We start from the raw sequence: 26,627 nt of genomic DNA, 5'->3' as shown, positions 1-26,627 counted from the left end.
ACAAACTGAAAACTTTTATCATCTAACTTCTTTCTCTTACGGTCTGATACATGAACATGCCCAATGCATTCAAAAACTCGAAAATAGTCAACATTAGGTTTTACACCACTCCAAGCCTCCTCAAGAGTCATATCTCTCACTAGCACTGTAGGACTTTTGTTGAGCACGTGCATTGTCCAGTTTACTGCTTCTGGCTAGAAATTCTTTGGAACTTGCTTATATGATAATATACTTCTAACCATGTTCATAATTGTTTTGTTCTTGCGCTCAGCTACACCATTTTGTTGGGGAGTGTAGACTGCAATAAGTTGTCTACTGATACCATTAGTTTTTTAAAAATTGTTGAACTCGTGAGAGGTGAACTCTCCACTCCTGTCTGTGCGTAAACAACGAATAAAATCTCCAGTCTCTTTCTCAACAATATTTTTTAAATTCTTGAAGATAGTAAAGGCTTCAGACTTTTAAGCAAGAAAATATATCCACACCTTGTGGCTGTTAGATAAAAGCCTGAGGTTTCCTTATTTAGATTTACACGTTTTAATTAGTTAATTAAATATCTTTCTTTGACCGTTTGACAAACACGTCGAGTGTATTACCAATTTTGTAGGTGGCCATTCGGCACGAAATGACACAGATTTAGTTGGCCACTCTCCGGCCATAGTTAATTATTTAAATAGGCGAATCTGTTGAGAACAAAAAATCACCTCCTTTTAAGCAAAAGTCAAAATTGCATTAATTTTCTTCCAACAACTTCCCGATCAAACGATTTTCTCTCACCGAAAAGGATTTCACTGGCCGATTATCCTTGCCGATTGTCGAAAAACAATAAGTGGTATCAGAGCCAGGTTGAAGCCATCGGTGGTATATCATTGCGGAGGAGCCAACCTTATCAATAGTCAAGATGAATAGCTCAAGTGCTTAGAGCGTCGACCTAATAACACACAGGTCTCAGGTTCGAGTAGAAGAAAATGCAAAGTGCGAAAATACACACAACGTGGGGTCCATCCCGGGCAGGCTCACTCACTCCTCCACACTGACGTCGTGTGCCAGCATTTCATTGCCAGCACGAAGAGGTAGACACCGATCCCGTCCGGTCGGTGTACAGCGAGTGCGAAAATCCCCGATCACCTCGAGCAAGTTGCGATTTCAGTCGAGACATTACTTGACGTAAACGACCTAACAGTGGAAGAGGTTGACCGGNTATCTGCGGGCCTCATCAAGCCAACGACCCCAGGCGATAAGACCCTCTTCCTCTTGTTGGTCGATGACAGAAGCCGCTTCATGTGGCTGATCCTGCTGCAAGCGAAAAGTGAGGCGGCAGAGGCGGTTAAGAGCATTCAAGCGCGAGTAGAGGCCGAATGTGGAAGGAAGATACGAGTGCTGTGCACAAATCGAGGCAGGGAATTTACCTCAACAAGTTTCGGTAAGTACTATGATGAGTTCGGTATACAACGGCAACTAACAACCCCCTACTCCCCCCAGCAGAACGAAGTGGTGGAACGCCAAAATAAGACCATCGTCGGGACAGCATGGTCTTTGCTGATGACGGCCAGGATGCCTGGGAGATTCTGAGGAGAGGCGGTAATGACGACCATCTATCTCTATGATCCTGTAGGGGGACGAGCTCACATGTCTCGCGACGTCATCTTCGACGAAAGCACCTTCTGGCAATGGAACGACGTGATCGAGGCAGACCACAACCCAAATCAATTCACGGTGGAGTACCTCGTCACCGAGCCGAAAGAAGGAGAAGCACAACATCAGGAACCGTCACCGCCGCTAGCAAGTGCACCCCCTGAACCAATGGAATACGCAACACCACGGACTGCAGATTCGACGCTGGATACCGATCACGATGCTTAACTGGAGGCCAGGTACTGGAGGATGGACGACCTAGTGGGAGGAGGTGAACCACCTGGACTGGAAGCGTGTGAGCTCGAAGAAGTGGTTGAACTGCAGCCATTAGTGCAGATGAACCGAACACCTTCGCTAAAGCAGAAAGGANTCGACTCGGGGATTTGCGAGACGATGAAATTCGGTGACGGCTGAGCCAGCTCTCTTCATGGTAAATGCCATACGTCCCCAATTTCGNGAAGAAGTGGTTGAACTGCAGCCATTAGTGCAGATGAACCGAACACCTTCGCTAAAGCAGAAAGGAACCCGTGCTAGCTGAAGGCAATGCAGGAGGAGATGACATCCATCATCGAGAACCAGACATGGAGTCTGGAGAATATGCCGCCGGGACACCGAGCCATAGGGCTCAAATGGGTCTTCAAACTGAAGCGCAACGAAAAAGGAAAAGTTTTGAAGCACAAGGCCCGTTTNTCGACTCGGGGATTTGCGAGACGATGAAATTCGGTGACGGCTCCGTCGTCGAGATTAAAGGGCTCGGCACCATCCTATTCATCAGCAAGGGAGACGAACATCGCAAGCTGACCGACGTCTACTTCATCCCGAGGCTCAAGGCTAACCTTGTGAGCCTGGGTCAACTAGATGAGGCCGGCTGCTTCATTTCCATCGAGCGCGGGCTACTCAAAATCTGCGATAATCGATAACGGTTGCTCATGCAAGTTTGGCGCACGACAAACCGTCTTTACATCCTGGACTTAGAGATAGAGCAGCTCGTCAGCTTCTCGNTGGACTTCGAAGAGGTATTTGTGCCGGTGGCAAGGTTAGAATTCGAACGCCTTTTGCTGGCAATTGCGGCACATTGCTCTTGGGAGGTCCACCATATGGACGTGAAGTCCGCTTTCCTTAACGGAGAGCTGAAGGAGACCATCTACGCCTGACAACCACCTGGCTTCCTTGACAACGACAACCCGGGTAAGGTACTACGCNACCGAAGAGGTATCTTGGAGGTGGCACGCAAGGTACGGGTACTTGANGAGCCTGGAATGCGAAGCTCGACAGTACCCTACTGTCACTAAAGTTCAAGCATTGTGCCTCTGAGCATGGCATGTACACGCACGACCACAGCGAGCAGCGACTGATCGTAGGAGTGTACGTTGACGACCTCATAATCACTGGAGGCGACATGAAAGTTCTCGAAAGATTCAAGAGGGAGATGTGAAAGAACTTTAAGATGAGCGATCTCGGCGTACTAANTGCTCTAGAAAAACTACACAAGGAGGAGATGGTGCACGGTTTTTCGGCAATCAAAGGCGTGAACAAGCTTTGCGACGGATGCCTTATTGGCAAATAGAGGCGTATCCCCTTTCCGTCTCGGACATCCTACCGCGTCGATGAGCCGTTGGAGCTTGTACAAGGCGATATCTGCGGGCCTCATCAAGCCAACGACCCCAGGCGATAAGACCCTCTTCCTCTTGTTGGTCGATGACAGANTGCAACAGAGTACTGCCGGCATCACCATCTGTCAAAGTGCGTGCGCAAAGAAGCTGTTGGATACTGCTGGCTAGCAGACAGTAACCCTACAAGGACGCCAATGGAGGCTCGACTCCAGCTGAGGAAGGATGGCACTACGTCGGCAGTTACCGCAGCATTGTCGGGAGTCTGTGCTATCTGGTAAACACTCGCCCTGATCTTTCTTATTCTGTTGGATACGTGAGTAGGTTTATGGAAGCACCTAGGGAGGAGCATCTACTGGCTGTCAAGCGCATCCTGCGCTATGTAGTCGAAACCAGAGGCTGGGGTGTAAGATACTGCGCAGGGAGAGAAAAGGTAAAGCTTAAGCTGGTCGGCTACAGTGATAATGACATGGCCGGTGACGTTGATGATCGTAAGAGCACCGGCGGGATGATTTACTTCCTCTCAGGCGGCGCGATCTACTGGCAATCAACTAAGCAAAAAGTAGTTGTTTTATCTTCTTGCGAAGCAGAGTACATTGCCGCTTCGACGGCAGCAACACAGGGGGTCTAGCTTGCGCGCCTGATGGAAGAACTCATCGGAAGAGAAAGTGATCCACCGATCTTTTATGTGGACAACAAAGCTACAATCTCGCTGATCAAAAATCTGGTTTTGCACGACCGAAGCAAGCACATAGGGATCAGGTTCCATTACATTAGAGAGTGTACAAATCGGGGCCTTATCAAGATTGACTTCATCCGAACAGAGGAACAGCTTGAAGACATCTTCACCAAGTCTGTGGCACGGGTAAAATTTGAGGAACTACGTTCAAAGATCGGAGTTCAAATAATAAGGTAGATATACCACAGGTTTTAAGAGGAGATTGTTAGATAAAATCCTGAGGTTTCATTATTTAGATTTACACGTTTTAATTAGTTAATTAAATATATTCCTTTGACCGCTTGACAAACACGTCGAGTGGATTACCAATTTTGTAGGTGGCCATTCTAAAGGATGCACAGATTTAGTTGGCCACTCTCCAACGATTTTTAGGATAGTTAATTATTTAAATAGGTGAATTTGTTGAGAACAAAAAATCACTCATTTTAAGTAAAAGTCAAAATTGCAATTCTCTCTCTTTGTTATTTTTCACATTTTTATTTTCTTCCAACAACTTCCCGATCAAACGATTTCCTCTCACCGAAAAGAATTTCACTTGCCTATTATCCTTGCCGATTGTCGAAAAACAACAGTGGTTGTAATCATCAATAAAACTTATGAAATACCTCTTCTTACTGTTGGAAAGAGGTTTGATGGATCCGCAGATGTCTGCATGTACCAGTAACAGCCTTTATGTTGCTCTCCATAAACTTCTCTTTGGAAATGCATCCCTATGTTGCTTTCCCACCATGCAATCAGTGCATATTTTAGACGATGCTTTCAATTAGGGTAACCCTCTCACCATTTGATTATGTTTCAATGTTCTCAAACCTTTGAAGCCTAGGTGCCCATATGTGCGGTGCCAAAGATGAGTGTTGTCTTCTATAATTTTCTAGAAGCAAGTGGCAGTTTGTGGCATGATTCTTACAAGTAATATGAACATCCTACTTGCAGACATTGTTGTTTGCATAATAAGCCCCTTCTTGGGATGATAGATTTTGCATTCTCCATGTTGTATTAAAACAGATACACCTCTTTCTTACAATTAAGAGATTCTTTTTCAACTTAGGTATATAGAAAACATCAGTGATTACCTAAGTGACTCCAGCAACTTGCAATCTAATGTTATCTTTTTCCAACACCGCCATCTAGAAATTATTTCCAAGCTTCACAGATTGTCGGAATTCCTAGTCAAAATTTGAGAACCATTCATTGTTTGCACACATATGATTGCTACACCTTGAATCAAGGAACCAAACATCTTCCCTCCTTGATTGATTGAGCTCCACATATGACATCAACAAGATTTCTTCTTCATCCTCAAGCTCTACATAATTTGCTTCATTTTCCCATTGGGACATTCATATCTAAAGTGTTCTAACTGATGACACTTATAACACTCAACTGTAGTTTTGTTGAATGAATGTCTACCTCTTCCTATTTCTCTATCTCTTCCTCAAAAAACTTCACGAGCTCGATCAACTCCTCTTCGACCGAATCTATTATCGTATGTCACCTTTAGTGCTTGTTCATCACTTATACGTCCATTCAGTCATTCCTCATGTACCAGCAAGCTGCTTTGCAATTCATCGATTATTAAAGTGTCTAAGTTATTAGACTCATCAATTGAACATATAACATAGTCAAATCTTGAGGTCATTGATCTCAAAAAAAATTTCAATAATCACCATTTGTTTCATGTGTTCGCCATGAATTTTCATCTTGTTTGCAATGGTGACAGTTCGAGCAAAATATGCATCAACACTCTCACCTTCTTTCATCTGTAGGACTTCAAACTCTTTTCTAAGAGCTTGGAGTTGAGCACTTTTGACTCTTGTGGAACCCTGGTACTTCTGCTTCATAGAGTCCCAAATTTGTTTTGCAATATCTCTATTTAGGATAGTTTCCATAATAGTTCAATCAATGGCTTGGAACAAATAATTCTTGACCTTCAAGTCTTTCAGATTTTGGTCTGCAATTGTTTTTTGTTGTGCTTCGTTAATCTCTACTCCTTCTGCTACAGCAGGGATTCCGGTCTCCACCAAGGACCAATATTCCAATGATCATAATGGTCATCAAACTTAGGAATTTCCGGTTGAACAAAATTGATTTTAGCTGCCATGTTTTGAATCTCTTTCAGCTCACTCTTTAAGAAAAAAATTGCAGTTTCTTCTTCTCACACTCAAGCCTTACGATGTGGCTCTGATACCAAATGTTGTGAACACACAAACTAAAACTCTGAAATCAATTGCATTATCAAACAAATCAATTTGGTTGGCTTGTATAGCCTTACAAGCTAACAAATTTAGAAAGGATCAAATTAGCCAACTCTAAAAATAAGAAAAACAACCACCCACTAATTAATTTAGTGGTTTTAACATTCCCATAGAAGTGAACATCCTAGAGAAATTGTAGTCATTTCAACCCTAGAGAACAGGTCTAGTATGATCATCTTTAACAGCCAAACAGGGCACTTTACAGCAAACTGTCCTCAAAAGAGAGATCAGAACACTAACCAACCTACAACACAGAATCAAAGAGGTCGAGTTGCCAAACAGCAGTAGGGACGAGCTGTAGCACATGCAATCACAACCAGACAAGCCGACGCGCCCGATGCAGTTGTTACAAGTACACTACCCATCTTCTGTCATTTGGCTTTAGTTTTATTTGATTCGGGTCCTACACAGTCGTTTGTGTCTGAGGAATTCATTGAGTTAGTGCACCTAGAAAAGGAACCCTTAGAGACCACCCTATTAATGTCCACCCCTACTCACGAGCTGTTGATGGCTACTCATAGAGTTAAGGGAGGTAGTGTAACAGTGTGAGGACATGTCATATAAGCCTAATTAATAGTGTTAAGAATGCAAGACTTTGATGTCATCATGGGTATCGATTGACTAGGTGAGAATCGTGCTCCAATAGATTGTGAAACTGAAATAGTGACACTTAGACTCCCATCGGGGGTGGTTTTACATACAAGGGAGCCACTTCCAAGAGAACCACAAACGTCATAACAACACTGAAGGCTAGGAAAATGATTCGCATTAGTGCAAGCGCGTTTTTAGCCAGTGTGACCCAGTAGTAACAAGCAAAATTGTCAGAGAGTTCGTTGATGTTTTCCCAGAGGATTTCCAGGGTTTCCCCCAGTTAGGGAAGTTTACTATGGGATCGACCTAGAACTAGGGACTGCGCCGATCTCTAAGGCACTCTACATAATGGCACCTGCAGAACTCATGGAATTGAAGGAACAGTTACATAAGCAGTTGGATAAGAGTTTCATTCGACCCAGAGTATTGCTCTAGGGAGTCCCTGCGTCTGTGTATAGACTATAGAGAGCTGAACAAGGTCACCATAAAGAATAAGTTTCATCTCTCGAGAATCAACATATTGTTTGATCAACTACAAGGAGCAACGGTTTTCTCCAAAATTGACTTGAGGTCAAGGTATCATCAGTTGAGGATAACAGATGAGAATATACCCAAGATGGCCTTCAAAAGTTGCTATGGACAATACGAGTTTCTTGTCATGTCCTTTGGCCTTACTAATGCACTAGCAGTCTTCATGGAATTAATAAATAGGGTGTTTAAAGAAATCTTAGACACTTTTGTTATAGTGTTTATTGACGACATTTTGGTGTACTCTAAGTCAGAGATAGAGCATAAGAGAACTTAAGAAAAGTTCTGACAGTATTGAAAGCCCAGCAGTTGTATGCCAAGTTTTTCAAGTGCGAGTTTTGGTTGTCTGAGGTAGTGTTCCTAGGTCATGTAGCGTCAAGCAGAGGGATCACAGTGGACCCAGCTAAGATAGAGGTAGTGATGAGGTGGCCAAGGTCGACCACAGTCACTGAAGTGCGAAGTTTTCTGAAACTAGCTGGATATTACAAAAGGGTTGTCTAGGATTTCTTCAAAATATCTTCGACGCTAACGCAGTTAACCAAGAAGGGCAAACCCTTTGTTTGGGCATAAGCTTGTGAACAGAGTTTCCAGGAACTCAAGGAGACGTTGGTGACAACACTAGTCCCCACAGTTCCAGATGCGTCAGCGAATCTCTTGGTGTACAATGACGTATCAGGAAAAGGTCTAGGGTACGCGCTCTCATATAGAAGGGTAAGGTGATAGCATATGCTTCTAGAAAACTGAAGGAATATGAACAAAACTACCCCACTCATGACCTCGAGTTAGCAGCAGTGGTGTTCGTACTGAAAACGTGGCGACACTATCTGTATGGGGAGAAAGTTTAAGTATTCATTGACCATAAGAGTCTCAAGTATCTATTTATGCAGAAGAAGCTCAATATGATACAAAAGAAATGATTAGAACTGGTAAATGATTATGACATCAAGATCCTATACCATCTAGACAAAGTCAATGTTGTAGCTGACGCTTTAAGCAAAAAGGTTGTTCATACTTCAACGATGATCACCAAGCAAAAAAGAATACAGGATGAGATGAAGAGGGCTGGAATTGATGTTACAATTAGAGGTGGTACTACTCAGATATCATAGATCACCATGCAACCCACCCTATCAAAACGAGTTATTGACACCCAAAAGTCTAATGAACACCTCAATAAAGTGTGGAGTCAGACAGTGACAGAGAGACCAACGAGGTGTTTTATCTCCTCAAACGGGGGCCTACTATGCCAAAACCATCTGTGTGTTCCTCGAGATGAGAAAATTCTGAAAGATATTATGACTGAAGCCCATGATACTTCTTACACATTCCACCCTGGAAGTACAAAGATGTATCGGGATCTGAAAGGATATTTTAGGTGGCTAGGGATGAAGGACATAACAGATTTTGTAAGCCGATGTTTGACATGCAAGCAGGTCAAAACCCTGAGACAGGGCCCAGCAGGATTGCTACAGTCCTTGAATGTCCCTCAGTGGAAATGAAAAGCATTTTGTATAGATTTTATCTCGGGTTTGCCCAAGACCGATATGAGTTTCAACGTAATTTGGGTACTTGTAGACAAACTTACCAAGACGACACACTTCATCCTAGAAAAATGCACGTATCAAGTGGATCAGTGGGCTCAGTTGTATATCAGAGAGATAGTACGCCTACATGGGGTGCCGGTGTCAAAAAGCATTAGGAACTCAACTAAGGTTTAGTACAATGTTTCATCCTCAAACAGACGGACAAACCAAAAGACTGAATCAAATCTTAGAAGATATGTTGCGAGTCTGTGTCATGGATTTCAGTGGGGGCTGGGACGAACATCTACCTCTGATATAATTTTCCTACAATAACAGCTATCAAGCAACCATCCAGATGGCCCCCTTTTAGGCACTGTATGGGCGTAGGTGTTGCACCAATATTTTGGGAAGAAGTAGGCACGCAGCAACTATCGGGACAAGAGTTGGTTTAGGTCACCAATTCAGCGGTACAGAAAATTAAGCAAAGAATTCTCACCGCACAGAGCCGACAGAAGAGATATGCAGATTTGCGTTGAAGGGACCTCGAGTTTGAGGTGGGTGAACATGTGTTCCTAAAGGTAGCCCCTATGAGTGGGGTGATGAGGTTTGAAAAGAAGGAAAAGTTAAGCCCAAGGTTTATAGGCCCTTTTGAGATTTTAGAGAAAGTTGGGGCCGTGGCGCTGTACACAATGTGTTCCACGTGTCTATGCTGCAAAAGTACACCCCAGACCCTACTCATGTGATCGAACACGAAATAGTTCCTCTTTGGGAAGATCTATCCTACGAGGATAGACCTAGTTGAATTTTGGCTTGAGACACTAGGCAACTGTGCAACAAAGTTATTCCCTTGGTGAAGGACCCACAAAAGAGAAAAGAGAAAGAAAGAAAGTTAAGAGAAAAACTTGAGAGGAGATAAGTAACCGGCCGGACTTCTTGTTGCTAAACCATCATCGAAGTTCACTCTCGACCAAGACTTACACGCAGGAACTTCTTCTTGAAGGAAAGGAGGACTCGTGTAGTCGAAGTTTCGTTTTCCGTTAAGATCCGAGAGGAAGCGCAAGGTCAGATCACGAGTGTTCCTATTCAGATTTGAGATCTTCCTTTATGAGTAGAGTGCTAAGGTTTTGATATCTTCATCTAGGGAAGATTCGCCGCTAATTTCTTGGGGAAATTTGACCAGAAACGTGCAAATCTGAGAATTATTTCGAGAACGGTAAGGGTGCTAATGGACCTCCTTCCGAGGCTCATAACTCGCCGTATGGTTAAGCAAAAATCAAGAAAAAAAATACTAGCACATAGTTTATAGTACGATCTAAACTTTGATGAAGAAATCATTTTGATTTGGACTAAAAGATGAGAGATAAAAAAATGAGAAGAACGTCGAAAAACTAATAAAAAATCTCATCTTCTGTTAGTAGGAGAGAGAAGGCGACGACGTGCCATGTGTCAACAGATGAGAGGCTCCATGCGTGCCGATAGCCACCAGACACGCGTCGAACGCCGCCTGGAGTGACGCAGTTCCATTCGTTCAGCAATATGTGTTTGTGGTAGCGCCAATCCGACCCGCGCGACAAATTGAACTGCAGCGACCTGTGGTCCAACCGAACCGCCTTACGTGACCCAAATTGGTGACCCACAACTGTCGAAAAGCGTGCACGCATGCCACTCACGCGTGAAACGTGCGAGTAGACTCATCCCGGTGCGTGGCTAGCGCGTGGTAGGTGCATGTAAGCATATTTTTGGCCCGTTCGACTTATGTTTTCCTGATTTTCATCCCGATTCCAATTTTAACCCATTTTTTATGTGATTTAGGACAATGTTGGGCAAAACAGTATTTTTGAACACCCTACTCGCATAGGAACGCTAACGTAAGGACACGCGTCAACCAAATAAGTTACTACACGACATTTAGGAAGAGATATTTGTATGATTCGCTTGATTTGAATGTATGCTAGAATATTTTCCTTAGATGTAGTTTTCTTCTAATGTGTTTGGATGAGTACATTAATATGAGAATGGATGTAATATGTGAAACATTATGCGAACTATCTGAGTTTTCAAATATGCTTTAAGCTTCTGCTATATATATATGTATATATTAATTCATGTTGAAAGGAGGATGAGAATTTGTGAACTATGCTCTCTGGGAGCTTGATGGATGTTATTGCCCCGTTGAGCATGTTGGTTTATTTTTGCATGAATTATGTATGATGATGCTAGATACAGTTGCATGCACACTTAGTTAGCTTTCATGAACCAGTGTAACGATAAGTCTAGGGTTTTGTGATTAGAGTGACAAGTCACTAAGTAAAGACCTAACCCTTCCCCTAGGAGCCTAACAAACCACCACCACAACATAAGAACCACCTCTAGAGTACCTTTAAGCTACATGTGTGTGATTGGTGTCATAGCTTCGTGGGGGACCAGGGGGTTCCTAATCCGGACTCGATTGCTCCTAGCCGTTTTAGCATGGGAAACGTGAGACCCACGTCGTGCAGACCATTTAGCTTGATGGGTTAAGAGAGGTAGCCCTCCCAGATCAAGGGGACTATCATGGACCTAGGGGGTTGCAGCTCACTTCCTAGGTAAGATACCATGTAGCTTCAAAGCCATTCGAGGTAGCTACTCGTAGGGCACCAGTCAAACACAAGTTGGCATAAGGGAACTCTTAGGGTTTAAATGGAAGGACAAAGAACCAATGAAGCCTCAAGGGGAAAGTTCCAAGGGGCAAGCCCCAAGGAGCTAAGACCAGAACTAGACGTCCTAGAGCCAAAGAGAAGTCCGTGTGGACCTGTTAAGTTGAAGATTCAATAAGAGCCTACAAATAGGTGGCTTACTGAGTATAACTTTTACACTCATCCTTACTATATCTTCCTTTTTCAAGTGCGTGAGACGTTGGGTCAAGAGAGCACGTGTTGAGGGATGTGGATTGTCATAGAGGAAAGCATGTCCCAGGGCATTAGTTCGGTCTTAACTTTTTGTACACTTTGTCTTTTATGTTTTCTTCCATTGTCAAAAACTAGTCACATATGGGTTCTTTGTATTGAAACACTCTTCTTATGAAATACATGATTTTCTTTGAAATGATGTTTTCTTTTCAATTCATGCATACACACTACACGTCATTGTCATTTTGAGTCACGACTCTTAGTTAAATATTGGATCGTGATATATTATTACTCAGACTACGTTGTGGAGGACACATACAATCCCAAATATAGGTATTATGATCAGGTTTATGTTGTTCACGAACCATATGACCTTGTAGGTCATCTAAAGGGAGTGTTTAAGGGTTAGGACTAGTATAATATATTGTGTATGGAGTGGGAGTGGATAGCCTAATGGAATCCACTTTAACTAAACCTACTCAAGTTCGTGGAGTGGAAGTGGACAACTTGATAGGATTCACTCTCCTTAAATCTTCCGAGGGGAGGGATCATATGAGTGCATAGTTAGGGACTAGGCAACTAGATAAAGAACCCAGAGCCTCAAGACCAAGATCTGCTATATTCATGAACCTAAAACATCAAGACCAAGGTACGAAGAAAAGAACTATGCTTATGAACTCTTTTTGAGTGATAAGGGGGAAAGTAAAGAAGAGAGAAAAATAGGGGTAGTTTGAATGGAGCAGCGTGTGTTGATGGATGGTCCCGGGGGAGGGAGGGAGAGAGTTGATTGATATGTGGAATTGGGTGAAAAACGATTGTAGTAAGTCGGGATTTGATGTCCAACAGACAACTTGTGGGCCGAACAGTCGCTATCCAAAATCTGCAATCTGCAATTTGCAATCACTATATAAAAACATCCATCACTGCCACACTAATAATAATTATTATAATAATTTCAAATAAAATAAAAAGACATGTCAGTTTTTGGCACTGAAAAGTAAAGAGATCTTTAAATATTCTCTTAAACTTCGATCATTGTGCTTCTTTTTCATTGATCTCCCCATTATCATTTTCATTTTCATTTCATCCATATGTTACCTTTTCTTCTCCCAAATAATTTCCAAAATATCCCATTCAAAAATTAGGGTTTATGAATGAATTACACGTAGATGTTGATTAGATTATGACCCGAACAATTTAAATAGAGTTTACAATTCAACCTAATCCAACCTTTTGTTTTCGGTTGGGTTGTCATATTCTTAGATAAAATTATTTAAAAAAATCATATTTATTCCCCACCCAAACCTTTATAAGAGAATTTGATATAAGAAAATATCAGTCTTCTCCTCCATCTCTCATTCAGCCAATAGTAATTGTCTTCTAGTACTATCTATTGCCATCGATCGTCACTCTCAACCATCGTCTTTTCCTTTGTTGGAGCTTCACATTCTTAATTAAAGAAAAAGATGATAGGTATATAAATAAGAAACGCTACCTCTATTGATAAAAAAACAAAGTCACACGAGCTTATACGTGTGAGCTCTCTTAGACCAGTAATATGGTTTGTCCTTACTCTCTTTTCGCTATTCCATTGGTAATAATTATGAACTATGGAGTGTGTTTATCTGCGAGAATTGTTAGTTGAAATGGTTGAAGTTTAGAGTGGTTGGTTTGGTTAGAAAGATTTAAGAGGGTGAGGAAGGTGCATGGTGGTTACTTGGATTTAAATCAAACTCCCTAACCCCTTCTTCTCCTCTCTCTCTTTTTTTTTTTTTTTTTTCTTTTCTTTATAATTACGGTATTAATTAGTATCATATTCTGCAAAATAATCACCAAGGTAGAAGGGGCACGTGCAACAATACTCTGCACCTCCGCTAATTAAGGGGAATACCATGAGTATATAAGTAAGAGACAGAGTCGAATAAAATAATTGAATTATATTAATGTATAAAAAATAAATAGGAGAAATTGAGGAGCGGGTTGAAATGTCACAAATCAATCCGGTTTGCAGTTGGAAACTAAAGTAGTTTTGATTTTGTTCTTGATTTGGGTTTGGTAGCACAGCTTCAAATACATTTTTTTATTTTTTTATTTTATTGATATGTTTTCTTTAATTTTAAGAAAACTCTTTTTTTTTTCTTTTTTTGATTCCATTTATTTCCATTTTTTAGTTTAATAATACATAATTACAACACATTTCTGGAAAACTTTTATATAAACTACAAAATTCCAAAATATTCGTTGACTCATTATATGTATACTCTAAAATAGTATTCTTATTAATTCTTTACTAATTTCTGTAATTCAATTCCATTTTTTTTTTCCTCTTAAAATTGTGAAATTTATTTAATTAATTCAAATTTTAAACATAAATATTCTCTTCTTCTCTAAAACAAAAATTTAAGGACGTTATTGACCCTTGGAGTTGTAAGGAGAGAATTTGGTGGATTAGTGTGTGGGAGGAGGGTAGATTGGTAATTTAGAGAATCCAAAACCATGAAACGGTTACGTGTGGCTTTCACTGCTACAATCCCTTTTTGAGTTTTGTCTCTTCGGGGTTGCTAATAATTCCCTCTTGAAATTACCCTTTTACCCTCGCTGAACACAGCGGATTTAACGATCCGGGTATGGCATTACCGACATTTCAGAAGCCGGATGATTGAGGGGACTTTGTACTATCCTTATCCCTTTATTATCATATGTTATAATGATTTAACCTTTTATTTACTGACGTGTCTGGTTCGGTCAATGAACTGGGATGGAGGGTAGGGTGGGAGGGCATTTTGGGGAATTCACCTCTCCTTTTCATATTTTTAGAGAAATATAATAAAAATTAAAAAAATTCATTTTAGTAAAGCTAAAAGCAAAGATAGGAGAGGTTATGATACCATTATGTAGATTCGTGATTGTTAATAGGAGGAGGCGGGTCTAAGGCGAATTGTAGCCCCTTAAAAGAAAAGATAGGAAGGAAAGAGAAAGACAGGAGGAGAGAGAGAGAGAGAGAGAGAGAAATGGGAAGAATTGAAGAACAACCTTTCAATTGGAGTGTAATGAAAATGATATCTCAAGTCCTTTGCCTCCTCCTCCTCCTCCTTCTAACAAGTTCTCTTTTTTTTGTGTGTTGAAAAATTTGGAGAAAGATGATGATGATTATGATGATGAAAGGGAATTATGAGGATTTTATGATATGGGAATTGTAGCCCAACCTCTTCAATTCTTGTTTTTCACCATTTTTCTGCAACAATTTGAAGAATTTGATTGTGATTCTATGTCACAACAAGACTACCAGCAAGCGGCGGCGGCGGCGGCGGCGGCAGCAGGTTTCTTCACGCCCTTCTCCAATGGCTTTGATAGATCCTCCACTGCCCACCAAGACCCTCAGCAACACTACCAACACATAGCCCACCAGATCCGGAAGGAGAAGCTTAGACTTCAAGGCTTCCACCCGCCGCCCCATCCGCCATCGTTAGTCGGAATTGACGACGACAATGATGACCAATCTGCCGGTGCTGCGGCGCTCCACCACGTCTACGATTCGGCTGGAATTTTATCGGAAATGTTCAATTTTCCTCCGGCTCCACCGCCACCGCCGCCGCCACAGACGGAGTTGTATGGGAATCGGGAAGCGATGAACGCAGCTGACTCAGCGGTTGCCATGCAGCTTTTTCTGATGAACCCTAACCCTCGGTCGCCGTCTCCACCGCCGCCGCCACCGGCAGTCTCGTCCACGCTTCACATGCTTCTTCCAAACCCAGGTTCAGGAGGGTCTTTTGGACAATTCACGTGGGGTGTGGTTCCGGACCAAGAAACAGGAGACCATTCTTCTTCAAACCCTAATGAAGGCCGTCTTTCGCTGTCGTTGTCATCGTCTTTGGAGGCTGCAAAAGCTGAGGAATTGAGAATGGGTGACAGCGCCAGTGGGTTACTTTATCAAACCCACCATCACCCCCAACATGTTCATGTCGGAATTGGGTCGTCTAATCCATTGGGAGTTGTCAACTTGTTGAGAAACTCAAAGTATGTTAAAGCTGCACAAGAATTATTGGAGGAGTTTTGTAGCGTTGGAAGAGGTCAATTTAAGAGGAACAAATCAAATTTGCCCTCCAACTCCAATTCCCACGGCGGTGACGGCGCCGGAGTCTCTTCCTCCGCCGCAAAAGATCATCAGCCGCAGCCAGCTTTGTCAGCAGCTGATAGAATCGAACACCAGAGGAGGAAGGTCAAACTGTTGTCTATGCTTGATGAGGCATGTAAAATCTTTGTCTATGTGTTTATTAATTTTTGATTTTCTAATTATTTGGGGAATTGTATAGTTAAAGGTTTGATTGAAGAAATTTGGTGTTGGGAAAATGGAAATGCAGGTGGATCGAAGATACAACCATTACTGCGAGCAGATGCAAATGGTGGTGAATTCATTCGAGGAGGTGATGGGGTTGGGGGCGGCGGTGGCATACACGGCGTTGGCGCAGAAGGCGATGTCGAGGCATTTCAGGTGTCTGAAGGACGCAATAGTAGGGCAGCTGAAGCAAAGCTGCGAGATGTTAGGGGACAAAGATGGGGGAAGAGCCTCTGGAATAACAAAGGGAGAGACTCCAAGGCTTAAGCTGTTGGAGCAAAGGCTGAGACAGCAACGAGCCTTCCACCAAATGGGCATCATGGATCAAGAAGCTTGGCGTCCTCAACGCGGCCTCCCCGAACGCTCCGTCAACATCTTGCGCGCCTGGCTCTTCGAGCATTTCCTTCATCCGTGCGTATCTTTCTTACTCTCTCTTAACAAATATTTCACTTTTAACTCCAAAATAAAGTCACGAGAGCTTATGCTCAAATTGAATAATATTATGTGAGCATTAGTTAGTGAAGTTAAGGGGTAAGTGAGGGTAAGTGAGTAGAAGAAAGGTGGAAATGAAAGGGGAATCAAACAGTGATATAGTGTCCTAGGATGTGAAAAATGGTCGGTGAGGTAAAAGGTGTCGGAAAAGGCAAGCTAGTGAGGGAGGTGCATTAAAACTCACTCACTCACTCACTCACTGGGCGGCCAAGATGATGATGATAATGATGGAGGGGAGGGGAGGGGAGGGGGAGAGCAACCAATTTAATCGATAATTGGGGAGCTACAAATCATCTCTGACTTAGATTTTGACACTCCAAAAGCTACGTTTAAAGTAAAACAAGCTCAAATTTCTTTGTTTTCTCAGGTACCCTAGTGATGCTGATAAGCATTTGTTGGCTAGGCAGACTGGTTTGTCAAGAAACCAGGTGAGTACACGTCTTTCTCTCTCTCTCTCATCAAACTCAGAATTTAAGACCAAAACATTAGATTCGTTGTTTTGTTGTGTGTCTGGTCCTTGGATTCTTTGTTTCTTCACGTACTACAAACACAAAAATTCTGAACACTAATTAATGTTGAGCACTAAGTACAGTAGCTACAAACGGAGGGACACAGAAATAAAATAAAATAAAATAAAAATATATATTAATTGTAACAAAAGAAAAGAAAAGAAAACAAACTTAAGAAAGCTTCTATTTCAGTGTTAAGCTAAGCTTCGTTTTTACTAGGTTTTCGGATGTTGGGTTGTATTAGAACACAGTTTACATGTTAGGAAGTAGAAGCTTTGAAATGTCCATTTAGTACGAATTGAAAAGGGAAAGGCAAGGGCAAAGGCAAAAGTAGAGTTGTGGGTTTGGATTGATGCATATGTAAAGGGAATAAAAAGGGTAATTTCATTTTGTATTCAATCAATGGATACACAACTCTAGTGTGTTGATTCATTAATGGAGTCTCCCACCTTTTCATTCAAAACCCCTTTCAAAACTTTTCCTTCATTGTCAGACTGCCCCTTGTCATCGCCATTCACCAGAACCCAGCGGCTGTTACTTCGCTGCCGCTGCCTGCCTGCCTGCCTGCCGCCTGCCGCTCTTCTTACCCTCTCCTGCCATTATTATGTTCTAAAAGTTGGCTGATTAACTCCCCATTTTCCCACTTTTACTACCTCTCCCTGTGTTGTCCTCTTTAGATTCAACCCAAATATCGAGTGATGTGTCAGCAAAGAGATTGAACTCAGTATGAGTAGATTGAGGATTCCCATATCAATTATAAAAGAAAACAAGTGTTAGCGAAGACGCTGAGCCTCGAAAGTGGGATTTTAAGATCCAACATTAATTAGAGAGAATAACAAAACATTATTTATAAGGGTGCGTAACAACCCTCCCCGTCAAAAACATTTTAAAAATCTTAAGCTAAAAAATCTAAACAAGACATCTTTAGCATTGTTGAATAGTTTTATAGGGAGTTGGGAAACATGGGACTTTTAAAATAATTTAAAAAAAAAAAAAAAGGGTTTTAATATTTATTTATGGTAATTTGGTAGTGATAGAGAGATGAATGAATAAAAAATGATGTTTTTATGCAGGTATCAAACTGGTTCATTAATGCCAGGGTTCGGTTGTGGAAACCCATGGTGGAAGAGATGTACCAACAAGAAGCCAAAGAAGAAGAAGAAGATGATGATGATGAGGATAATACAGATGAGGACACAAAAACCAACCCCCATCCAATTACCTCTAATGCCCTTTCACAAACTCCAACGCCGCCGTCCGACGCCACTCCACCACCACCACCACCACCCAAAGGACTTGATCACACCACCCTAAGCCATCCTCCACCCTTCTCGCAAAACCAACAGTATTCCTCCCAGGCGCCGCCAACTCCATCGATGGTGGCAAACTGCTTTCCCGCCACCCACTATGATTCAGAGCTGCAAGACACGTGTCGGCGAGTCAGCGTTCTCACTGCACCTGATCATCAATTCGGGACCACAAACACCTCTGCCACGTCTGACATCCAGGGGCCCACCACGCTTATAAGGTTCGGGACCACCACGGGTGACGTGTCGCTCACATTAGGTTTACGCCACGCCGGAAATATCCCCGATAAAAACCCTTCTTTCTCCCTGAGATCCGAGTTTGGAGAGTGTTAGATTAAATACAATTTCATATATATATAATTTAATATAGACACAGTTTAAACACAATTTTTTTTTATTTTTTTTATTTTCTATTCTCTTATATATATATATATTTAAGAAGAACAAAAACAAGTGAAAAATAATCATTATTATTATTATTATTATTATTATTATTATTTTGTTTATTTCCCCTATTAAGCCATTTTATTAAGGAATTTTAGATGGTGGCATATATTAATTAAATATAATGCATCTGTATCTAGTTTTGATTGTGTTGTACTTCCTAACTACTTTATATTAGGGAGATTAGTAATTATTTATTATCACTTATAGGCTTATATATTTTAATTAATGAACCTCACAATATTAGTACACCCAAATTGAAGTGTTTATGAAGTTTCATTATACAATTAATTACTTTCCTCTCACTCTAATCAAATCAATATCAACGGTTTATGTACTTTAATATTATTTACATATGGATTCACTCTAACGTTAATAACAAAATTTAAATGTGTTCTTCGTAAGAATCACTATAAGAGAAAATAAGATTCGGATTATTTTGTTCATCAAATATTTCAAAGCAAAAACACTTGTTCCAGATTCAAAATCAATAATGTCAAGCAACCTAAACTACGAATGGNAAAAAAAAAAAAAAAAAAACTTATTCCTTCGCTTAAAAAAGCAAAAATGTTTTGACCATAATTTGAAATATCATAGTTAATTATGATCACCCAAAATTTATAACCATCTAACCAAGGCTTGATTCTTGTTTAATGTGACATAAATTATAATATCTTATGATAATTTGACCAACATTTTCTTCTCATTTTCCTTGAAATTTATATTGGATGATCGATGTCTTGGTCATATCAATTCTATTTTTTATATATATTTTATACTACTTTTTGCAAAATTTTATTTTAACTTCCATCGATTTATAGCAACTCTTTCAATTAGAGTTATTCATATGCTTCAATAATACAACCAACTTGAATTACCCAACACAAACCATAAAAGTTGAGTTGAGTTAGAGTTTTCAACTTGGGTTTGTAAAATTTTTAGAAAATCGAAAATTGGGTTTGGTTTGGAGGCAGACATTTGTTTTGTTGAGTCAATCTAACCAACCCGAAAATAGAGTTACAACTAAACTCTGCCCTACTTTTAAAAACCTAGAAGATAAACCCTAAAAAAAAGAATAGTCAGACAACCTAACTTAATCCCACTTAAAAAAAGAGGCTTTTAATTAGGTTGGGTCGTAAACTGTCAGGTTGCTTGGGTTACAAACTCAACCAATCTGAAATTTCGAGTTGATCCAGAAGATTTTTTCAACCCAACTGAATTCGTACACGCCCTTACTTCCACTTGTTTTCTAATTCTTTTTTGGAGATTTTTGTGTTTGTTGCTTGTCTCTCAAAACCAGTTTCCAAATGGAAATATTGTTGGAAAATAGCAATGACATGCATGTTTAAGTTAGCTTAGAAACGAAAATAATAAAATTTGAAGCAACAAGAACCCTTCACCTATCTTTCTACAAACATTTGTCTGTTGTTGCTTTCCCTTTGAGAAAACACCTCTAATCCATATACTTTCCTTCCTTCTCCTTCAACCAACACCCAATTTCTACTTTCTCCCTCATTCTACCGTTCTAAAGTTTGATAGTTTGAATGTGTCGTATGCATAACTATAGCATATTAATCGATCATGACAAAAATAAAATATTTCATACTATCAAAACATTAGATGCAGTTACTGATACATGATCTACGAACTAGAAATTTTGTAAAAAAAAAAAAAAGTAACGGCCCGAGGAATGAAAATGAACATGGAGCTATTTATTGTACTTGGTTGTATACCAAGTGTATACATGAAATTCACTCTGTATTAATTGCACATTAATTAAAAAAAACATCTTATCTTCAATTAGAGTGGAGAGACAAATGTGGTCCTGTTGGTCTTATATGTTATTGGGGCATAATTAAATAGAAAAATAATGAAGGGTTGGAGAAATTATTCAAAATTATTCCGTCAAATTACAATAAGTTCATTAAATTTAATGGGTCGATCCTGGAGTTCATAATATTATTGGACCATACATATGAGGAATTCATTAACTAACCAAAGGATCATAAATCTCCTTGCTTAGTAGTGCTTGGATTGATAGCTAATTCATCAACAACATGGCTCAGGCCTATGAGTTTGATATTACAAAAGTCTTGATAGGGATGAGGAGCGCCCAAGTTGGGTATCTATTTAATGCCCAAAATTGAATAGGGAAGATAAATGTGAAATTAAATGTGGGTCTCTGGCGTGGAGGGGCCCTATGAGTGGGCTGTCTTTGTTGAGAACATAAAATGTGGGCCGATAATTAGGGTTCTTGAGGCCCATGATAATGATGACTCAATTTTGAAACCACCTCAATGCTTTATTTGTCTCTTGTGTGTCCATTAATGGCATACGTCCAAATTTTGATATGTTTATCTTTCTTAATTAAGGAGGGCTGCCGTCCCTCCGGGTTGAGCTTACCTTATTTTGCGGCTTTTAAGGACATGGGCATGTGGCCTCACTTAAAACCATGCCCTCTTGCCTCTTATAAACAAGACTTTTGAGGCATTTAAATGGGTTGAACATGCATGGTTTGTGAGCCCAATTAACTCGCTTATGCTACATATTAGAACGGGTGTGGCGTTCGATGGGACTCTGTTTACCTAGGTGTTAATTTATAAACATAGGGTATGTGAGATGCTATAGAGTATGGTGATAACGTTGAGGAGCAATAGAAAAGGATAACTCTTACTGCCATCTACCAACCACCAACCAGTGGACCAGGAGAAGAAGGAACAAAAGAATAGAGCTAAGAAGAAACTGAAGGCTACTTCAATCAACAAAGAGCAACTTTCACGTCGTTTTGATGGCCCCAAGATTAAGGTTTTGGAGTTTGATCATTGTATTGAAAATCACTTCAAGGCCATTAATACAATATCCGAGCTTTGTGGTGATCTATAGAACGGCAATGGCAGAATTGATGAAAGTGACATTCAATAGTTTTCATTATCCACCGTTTTCTTAAGGGAATGGAGGTAATATAATTATGAACAAAAAATTGTCATGGTTGCTAGCAACTCGAGAGGCCTCGAGGGTATGGATGATGACATCAGTCTAAACTTACCACAGTTTTCGTCTGCAATTGTTCTAAAGAATAGAGCATCGCCTGAAGTAGCCACATCCCTGGACTTAAGAAACTTATTACCTAAGTTGATGGACCGATTTGGGCATTCGATCGGTGTCCACAAGTTCATGAAAGGACCGACTCCCTTATCAAACATGAGTCTATTGTTGTTTCAACTCATCCACGTGCTTTTTCCTATCACAAGATGGGTATCCCACTCACCAAAAGAGGTATGGTGCAAATATGGTGCTTAGTGCTTGACAATAAAATCAATGAAGTATAACCGAGAAAAAAATGTTGGGGCTTCATCAGCCTTATCATCTCAACCAAGGAAGCTTAGAAGAAGGTCCAAAGCATAAGAAAAATTGGACATCGAACAAATGGAACAAATTTAGGAGATGTAATTTGTGGAACAAGTTCATGAGATAATATTATGTATGGTATGAATGTTTTCCACAAACGATTATTTTCTTGTATGAATGTTGAGTATGAATGTCCATACTCCACCCCACTAATCTCTTCTTGATCCGTCCTAACAATGAGTAGGAATGTTTTCCACAAATAATTATTTTCAACAATCTACCAATTCTCCCCTCATACTATTCTTTCTGTTTCGATTATTCATTTCGACGTACATCAATGAAGGGTCAAAATCAACCTGACTAAGGAAGCTCTCTAAGGCACTAGCAATGTGAATGGTGTCATCATAGTCTTCATCACCTTATCCACCCTAGCACCTCAATGGCATTATCAACAACCTAGGTCAAATTTAACAGCGCCGCTCTACCAAGTGGAAGGTCCACAGGAGTAGTATTTTTGAGCTAGGTGTAGGCCAATTAGAGTAGCACATTAAGAAGACTATGTGTCATTATCGTGTGTGGAAATGGCCAAAGGTCTCCTAGACAGGGTCTTAATATTGTAAACCCGTCTTGAGAGGGGTGAGGGACCACATGAGTAGACGTAGTAGTTGGCAAGCACATGTGGGGTCGCTCTCCTCAGATTCTGACTCTATAGCCGTGTGGAAGAGTTGACAACTAACCTTCTACCAGTGATGTCCATCTATTAAGATGATGTTCAGTCTACTACATATCATACTATGATAGAAAAGATCCCAGTATGTTTCTTTATTAATTAAAATATTTTTATGTNTTTAAGAGTACATTAACATATTTTACCTTTATTAAAAAAAAATTAAAAAACCTCATTCCCAAGACAAAATTAATTAAATAAGATATTTATTTACGAAAATAATTTTAAATTCAGCGATCTACAAAAGAAGGCATTAAAAGTAAGTAAGATGAAAATGGAAAGCAGCATTTATTGAAACGACGTCACATTACATTCCAACAACCTTATGTCCTCACCTTTCACTACGGGGGGGGGAAAATACAAAAGGTTGAGCCTTATCTAGTACGGACTTTCACCGACGACGTTCCCGGGGGGGTTATAGAAACATATGGTCAAATTAATCCCTTCCTTCCGGCAAGTCGCCTGAGCGCAACCAACCTCCGCCGACTTCCGCCACACCACCTGAGTGTAAACCCCACAGTGGTGCTCTCCCACGCAAGTGTTGCTCGTGTGATTGTAAAACGCCTTCTCTTTAACCCACTCCTCCACCGCCGCCTGCGGCGTCAGAGTCTGTCCACTTGCCCACATCTGGTTTCCGCCGTATTTGCTGCCGCTCAGATCCGCGAACGCGCACCCCTTTTGGTTGCGTTGGAATCGGACCAGCCGATCTGTGAGATTGGCTAGTTTTTCGCTCCACCGCAGTGGATCCACCCCCACCTCTGCTCTTGCGCGGTTGTGGGCTTCCAAGTACTCACTCGCCGCCGTCGGTGCCGCCGCGGCTGCTGAAATCTGGTGGTGTACGAGTAATTGGAATAGTAGCAAGGCTAGAAGCGGAAGAATCGTTTGATTAATCGCCATTTCCCAAGGCGTGAGTCCCGTGAGGAGAGTGAGAGGTTGTGTTGGGATCTTATAGGAAAACAGGAATTTGGGGATTAGGGTTATTTTTGGAATGGATAAGTGGAACATTTATCATTTTGTTTTTATAAGCTTTAGTCTGACAAATACTTAAAAACGAAATGATGTTTATATATGTAATGAATTGCATAAGATGTCTGATTTTGGTGCGAGAATCCAGCTGCGATGTCCACTAGCCTTCTAACGGATGAGCTGAGAGTATCAAACTCATATGTAAGGAACATACTTGTTACCCTAAACCATGTTCAAATTCAAACAACAAACTCCCTTTTCGAAATTTTGGCTAAAGGTTTATATTTATGACTTCAGGTATGTATAACGAGAGAGATTATAGAGAACGCAGAAAGTACATCTTCAAAAGTTGGCTGAGGTTTCAGTAAACTCCATATCCCAACTCTTCTCCCAATTCGAGAATGATCCAGTCAACTAAGAATTTTATTTTCAAACGACTATCAACATCTTCAATGCATCATGCCAATTGAGGTTTCGCACAACCTCAATGTTCCAACATCAACATATTTTGCCAACATTTTTGCTGGATTCTTTGCACCCTCTATCTTTTTACGAAACACATCACCATCTTCTACTAACCTGCGAGTGAAATGGTATCGCCTTCTGTGTTTTGTTTTTATATGATAAACTGTTCTTCACTAACTATATGACACTCTCACTATTTGTTTAAAGAATTTTCTCGAAATACTTCTGGCCTAATTCTTCTAGATAGTCTCTCATCTATATCTTCTTTCCATCTTCAACTATTGCCATGGATTCGGCCTCAGAAAGAACAACACAATTCTGAAGTCTAGACATCCAATTAATCTCATTATCCATGACTTGCTCCCACCTGATTGTATCCTCCAACTGTAGGGCCTCATCAAGGGGCTCTAGTTCTGTCAGCACATATAGTGTAATGAAGGTACATACCTATCTGGTACTCTGGTAGCTGTAGATGATCATTTCAACACCTTCTCATGTGTCACTTGCTCCACCTCTGGTTCCTCACAACAGTCTCAAAAGTTTCTTGAGTATTTGTTACAACATCACTCTGTGAGTTGTTATGCAACTCAATCTCAATTCCCACTTGCTTCGTTGTCCAAAACCTTTCTTATTTTTGTCCTTATACATGACATTTTTATCAAAAGTCACGTCATAGTATCTCAAGACTTTTTGGTTCTTGTCATTCTAAAATTTGTACCCGAACATGTCAGAATCATAGTCTATGAGATAACACTCTATAACTCAGCGTCAAGCTTGTCACTCTTCTCTGGATCAACACGAACATGCACAGTAGAGCCAAAAGTTCTCAAGTGAGAGTACTTGAGTTCTTTTTCTGTCCATACTTCTTCTGGCTATTTGAACTCCAAGAGTATTGACGACCCTCTATTGATCAAGTAGACTCCTGTATTTACAACATCGGCTTAGAATGTCTTTGGTAATCCATAATGAATTCTCATACTCATTGCCCGCTCATTCAATGTTCTGTTCATCCTTTCAACAACACCATTTTTTTGTTTGCTTTACCGGGAACTATCCTCGTTAATCTAATTCCCTCAGCTACACAAAATGTTTTGATTCTGACTAATCGTACTCTCCTCCATTGTCAGACCTCAGACATTTGATCTTCAAGCCAGTCTGATTTTCAACTTCAGCTTTCCACTTCTTGAAGGTGGCAAACACATCTAACTTGCATTTAAGGAAATAAATTCACACTTTTCTGCTGAAATCATTGAAGAAGGTGACGTAAAACTTTGATCTGTCGAGTGATGGAACTGAAGATGGTTTCCAACTGTCTGTATGGACCATTTCTAACTACACTTTCTTCAATTCTCTGGCAGCTTTTGTGAAGCTAACTTGTTTCTGTTTACTTATAACGCAGCTCTCACAAGGACCCATATAAACATATTTTAGACCATTTAAAACTCCTTTCACAACCAGCATGTTCTTACAGCAGTCATGTTCATACATAATGTAGTGGTGTATAAGGTTCTAGATTTTGTTCCACGTGCTACCACCATAGCACGCTTTACAATCTTCCACGAACTCTTCTCAAACTCTTTTATAACCTGTGTTATCCAACTAATCAATAGAGATCAGATTCTTCTTGAGACCAGGAATATATCTGACATCATTTAATGTCCACTGATTTCCTACGATAATTTTTACGCAGATATTCCCATTTCCTTCAATCTCCAAAGCTTTGTTGTATACGCCTTCTCAAAATTGCAGATTTGAAATTTCGAAATAGCTCCTTATTTGAAGACAAATGAAAAGATGCATCTGAATCTAAAATTCAAGATTCAATCGGGTTGTTCGCGTTGAGGATTAGAGAATCCCTAATGTCTTCTACTGAATTTATAGAATCATCGTCACCCTCTGGCTTATGATTCTGCTTCCTCTTTGGTCTGGTACAATTTGTCCGAAAGCGACCTTTTTGTTAGGTTATGGAGCCTACTGCTTATTTATAATTTAGTCAACGATTATACATAGTAAAGCTATATGCAGATAAAGTAAATTGTTATAAATAGTAAATAGCTATGTATAGTAAAAAGCTATATCTGGTAAAGCTATATATGGTAAATGACATATAAAGTAAATTGTCATAAATAGTAAATAGCTATGTATAGTAAAAAGCTATATTCAGTAAAGCGGTAAATAGTTATATATAGTAGATGGTTATATCTAGTAAAACTATATATAATAAGGGAACTATATATATATCCCCTCAGGCAGAGATTTGAAAA

At 40.4% G+C, this 26,627-nt stretch overlaps 2 protein-coding genes across 2 annotated transcripts; one reads left to right on the top strand and one right to left on the bottom strand.

Annotated features, from left to right (window-relative positions):
• Positions 1–14,857: 14,857 nt before the first annotated feature.
• LOC111777761 (BEL1-like homeodomain protein 4) lies at positions 14,858–18,800 on the top strand. Its single transcript, XM_023657477.1, has 4 exons — positions 14,858–16,015; positions 16,131–16,516; positions 16,965–17,025; positions 18,180–18,800. Exons 1-4 carry the CDS (start codon positions 14,957–14,959, stop codon positions 18,744–18,746), a joined length of 2,073 nt encoding a protein of 690 aa, XP_023513245.1. The 5' UTR covers positions 14,858–14,956; the 3' UTR covers positions 18,747–18,800.
• Positions 18,801–23,196: 4,396 nt separating this feature from the next.
• Positions 23,197–23,915, bottom strand: LOC111776729 (STS14 protein-like). Its single transcript, XM_023656058.1, has one exon. It carries the CDS (start codon positions 23,827–23,829, stop codon positions 23,311–23,313), a length of 519 nt encoding a protein of 172 aa, XP_023511826.1. The 5' UTR covers positions 23,830–23,915; the 3' UTR covers positions 23,197–23,310.
• Positions 23,916–26,627: the final 2,712 nt, after the last annotated feature.

Source organism: Cucurbita pepo, chromosome LG16 (assembly GCF_002806865.2).
Source record: "Cucurbita pepo subsp. pepo cultivar mu-cu-16 chromosome LG16, ASM280686v2, whole genome shotgun sequence".
Lineage (NCBI taxonomy): Eukaryota > Viridiplantae > Streptophyta > Magnoliopsida > Cucurbitales > Cucurbitaceae > Cucurbita > Cucurbita pepo.
This window is presented reverse-complemented; position numbering and strand designations above follow the sequence as displayed.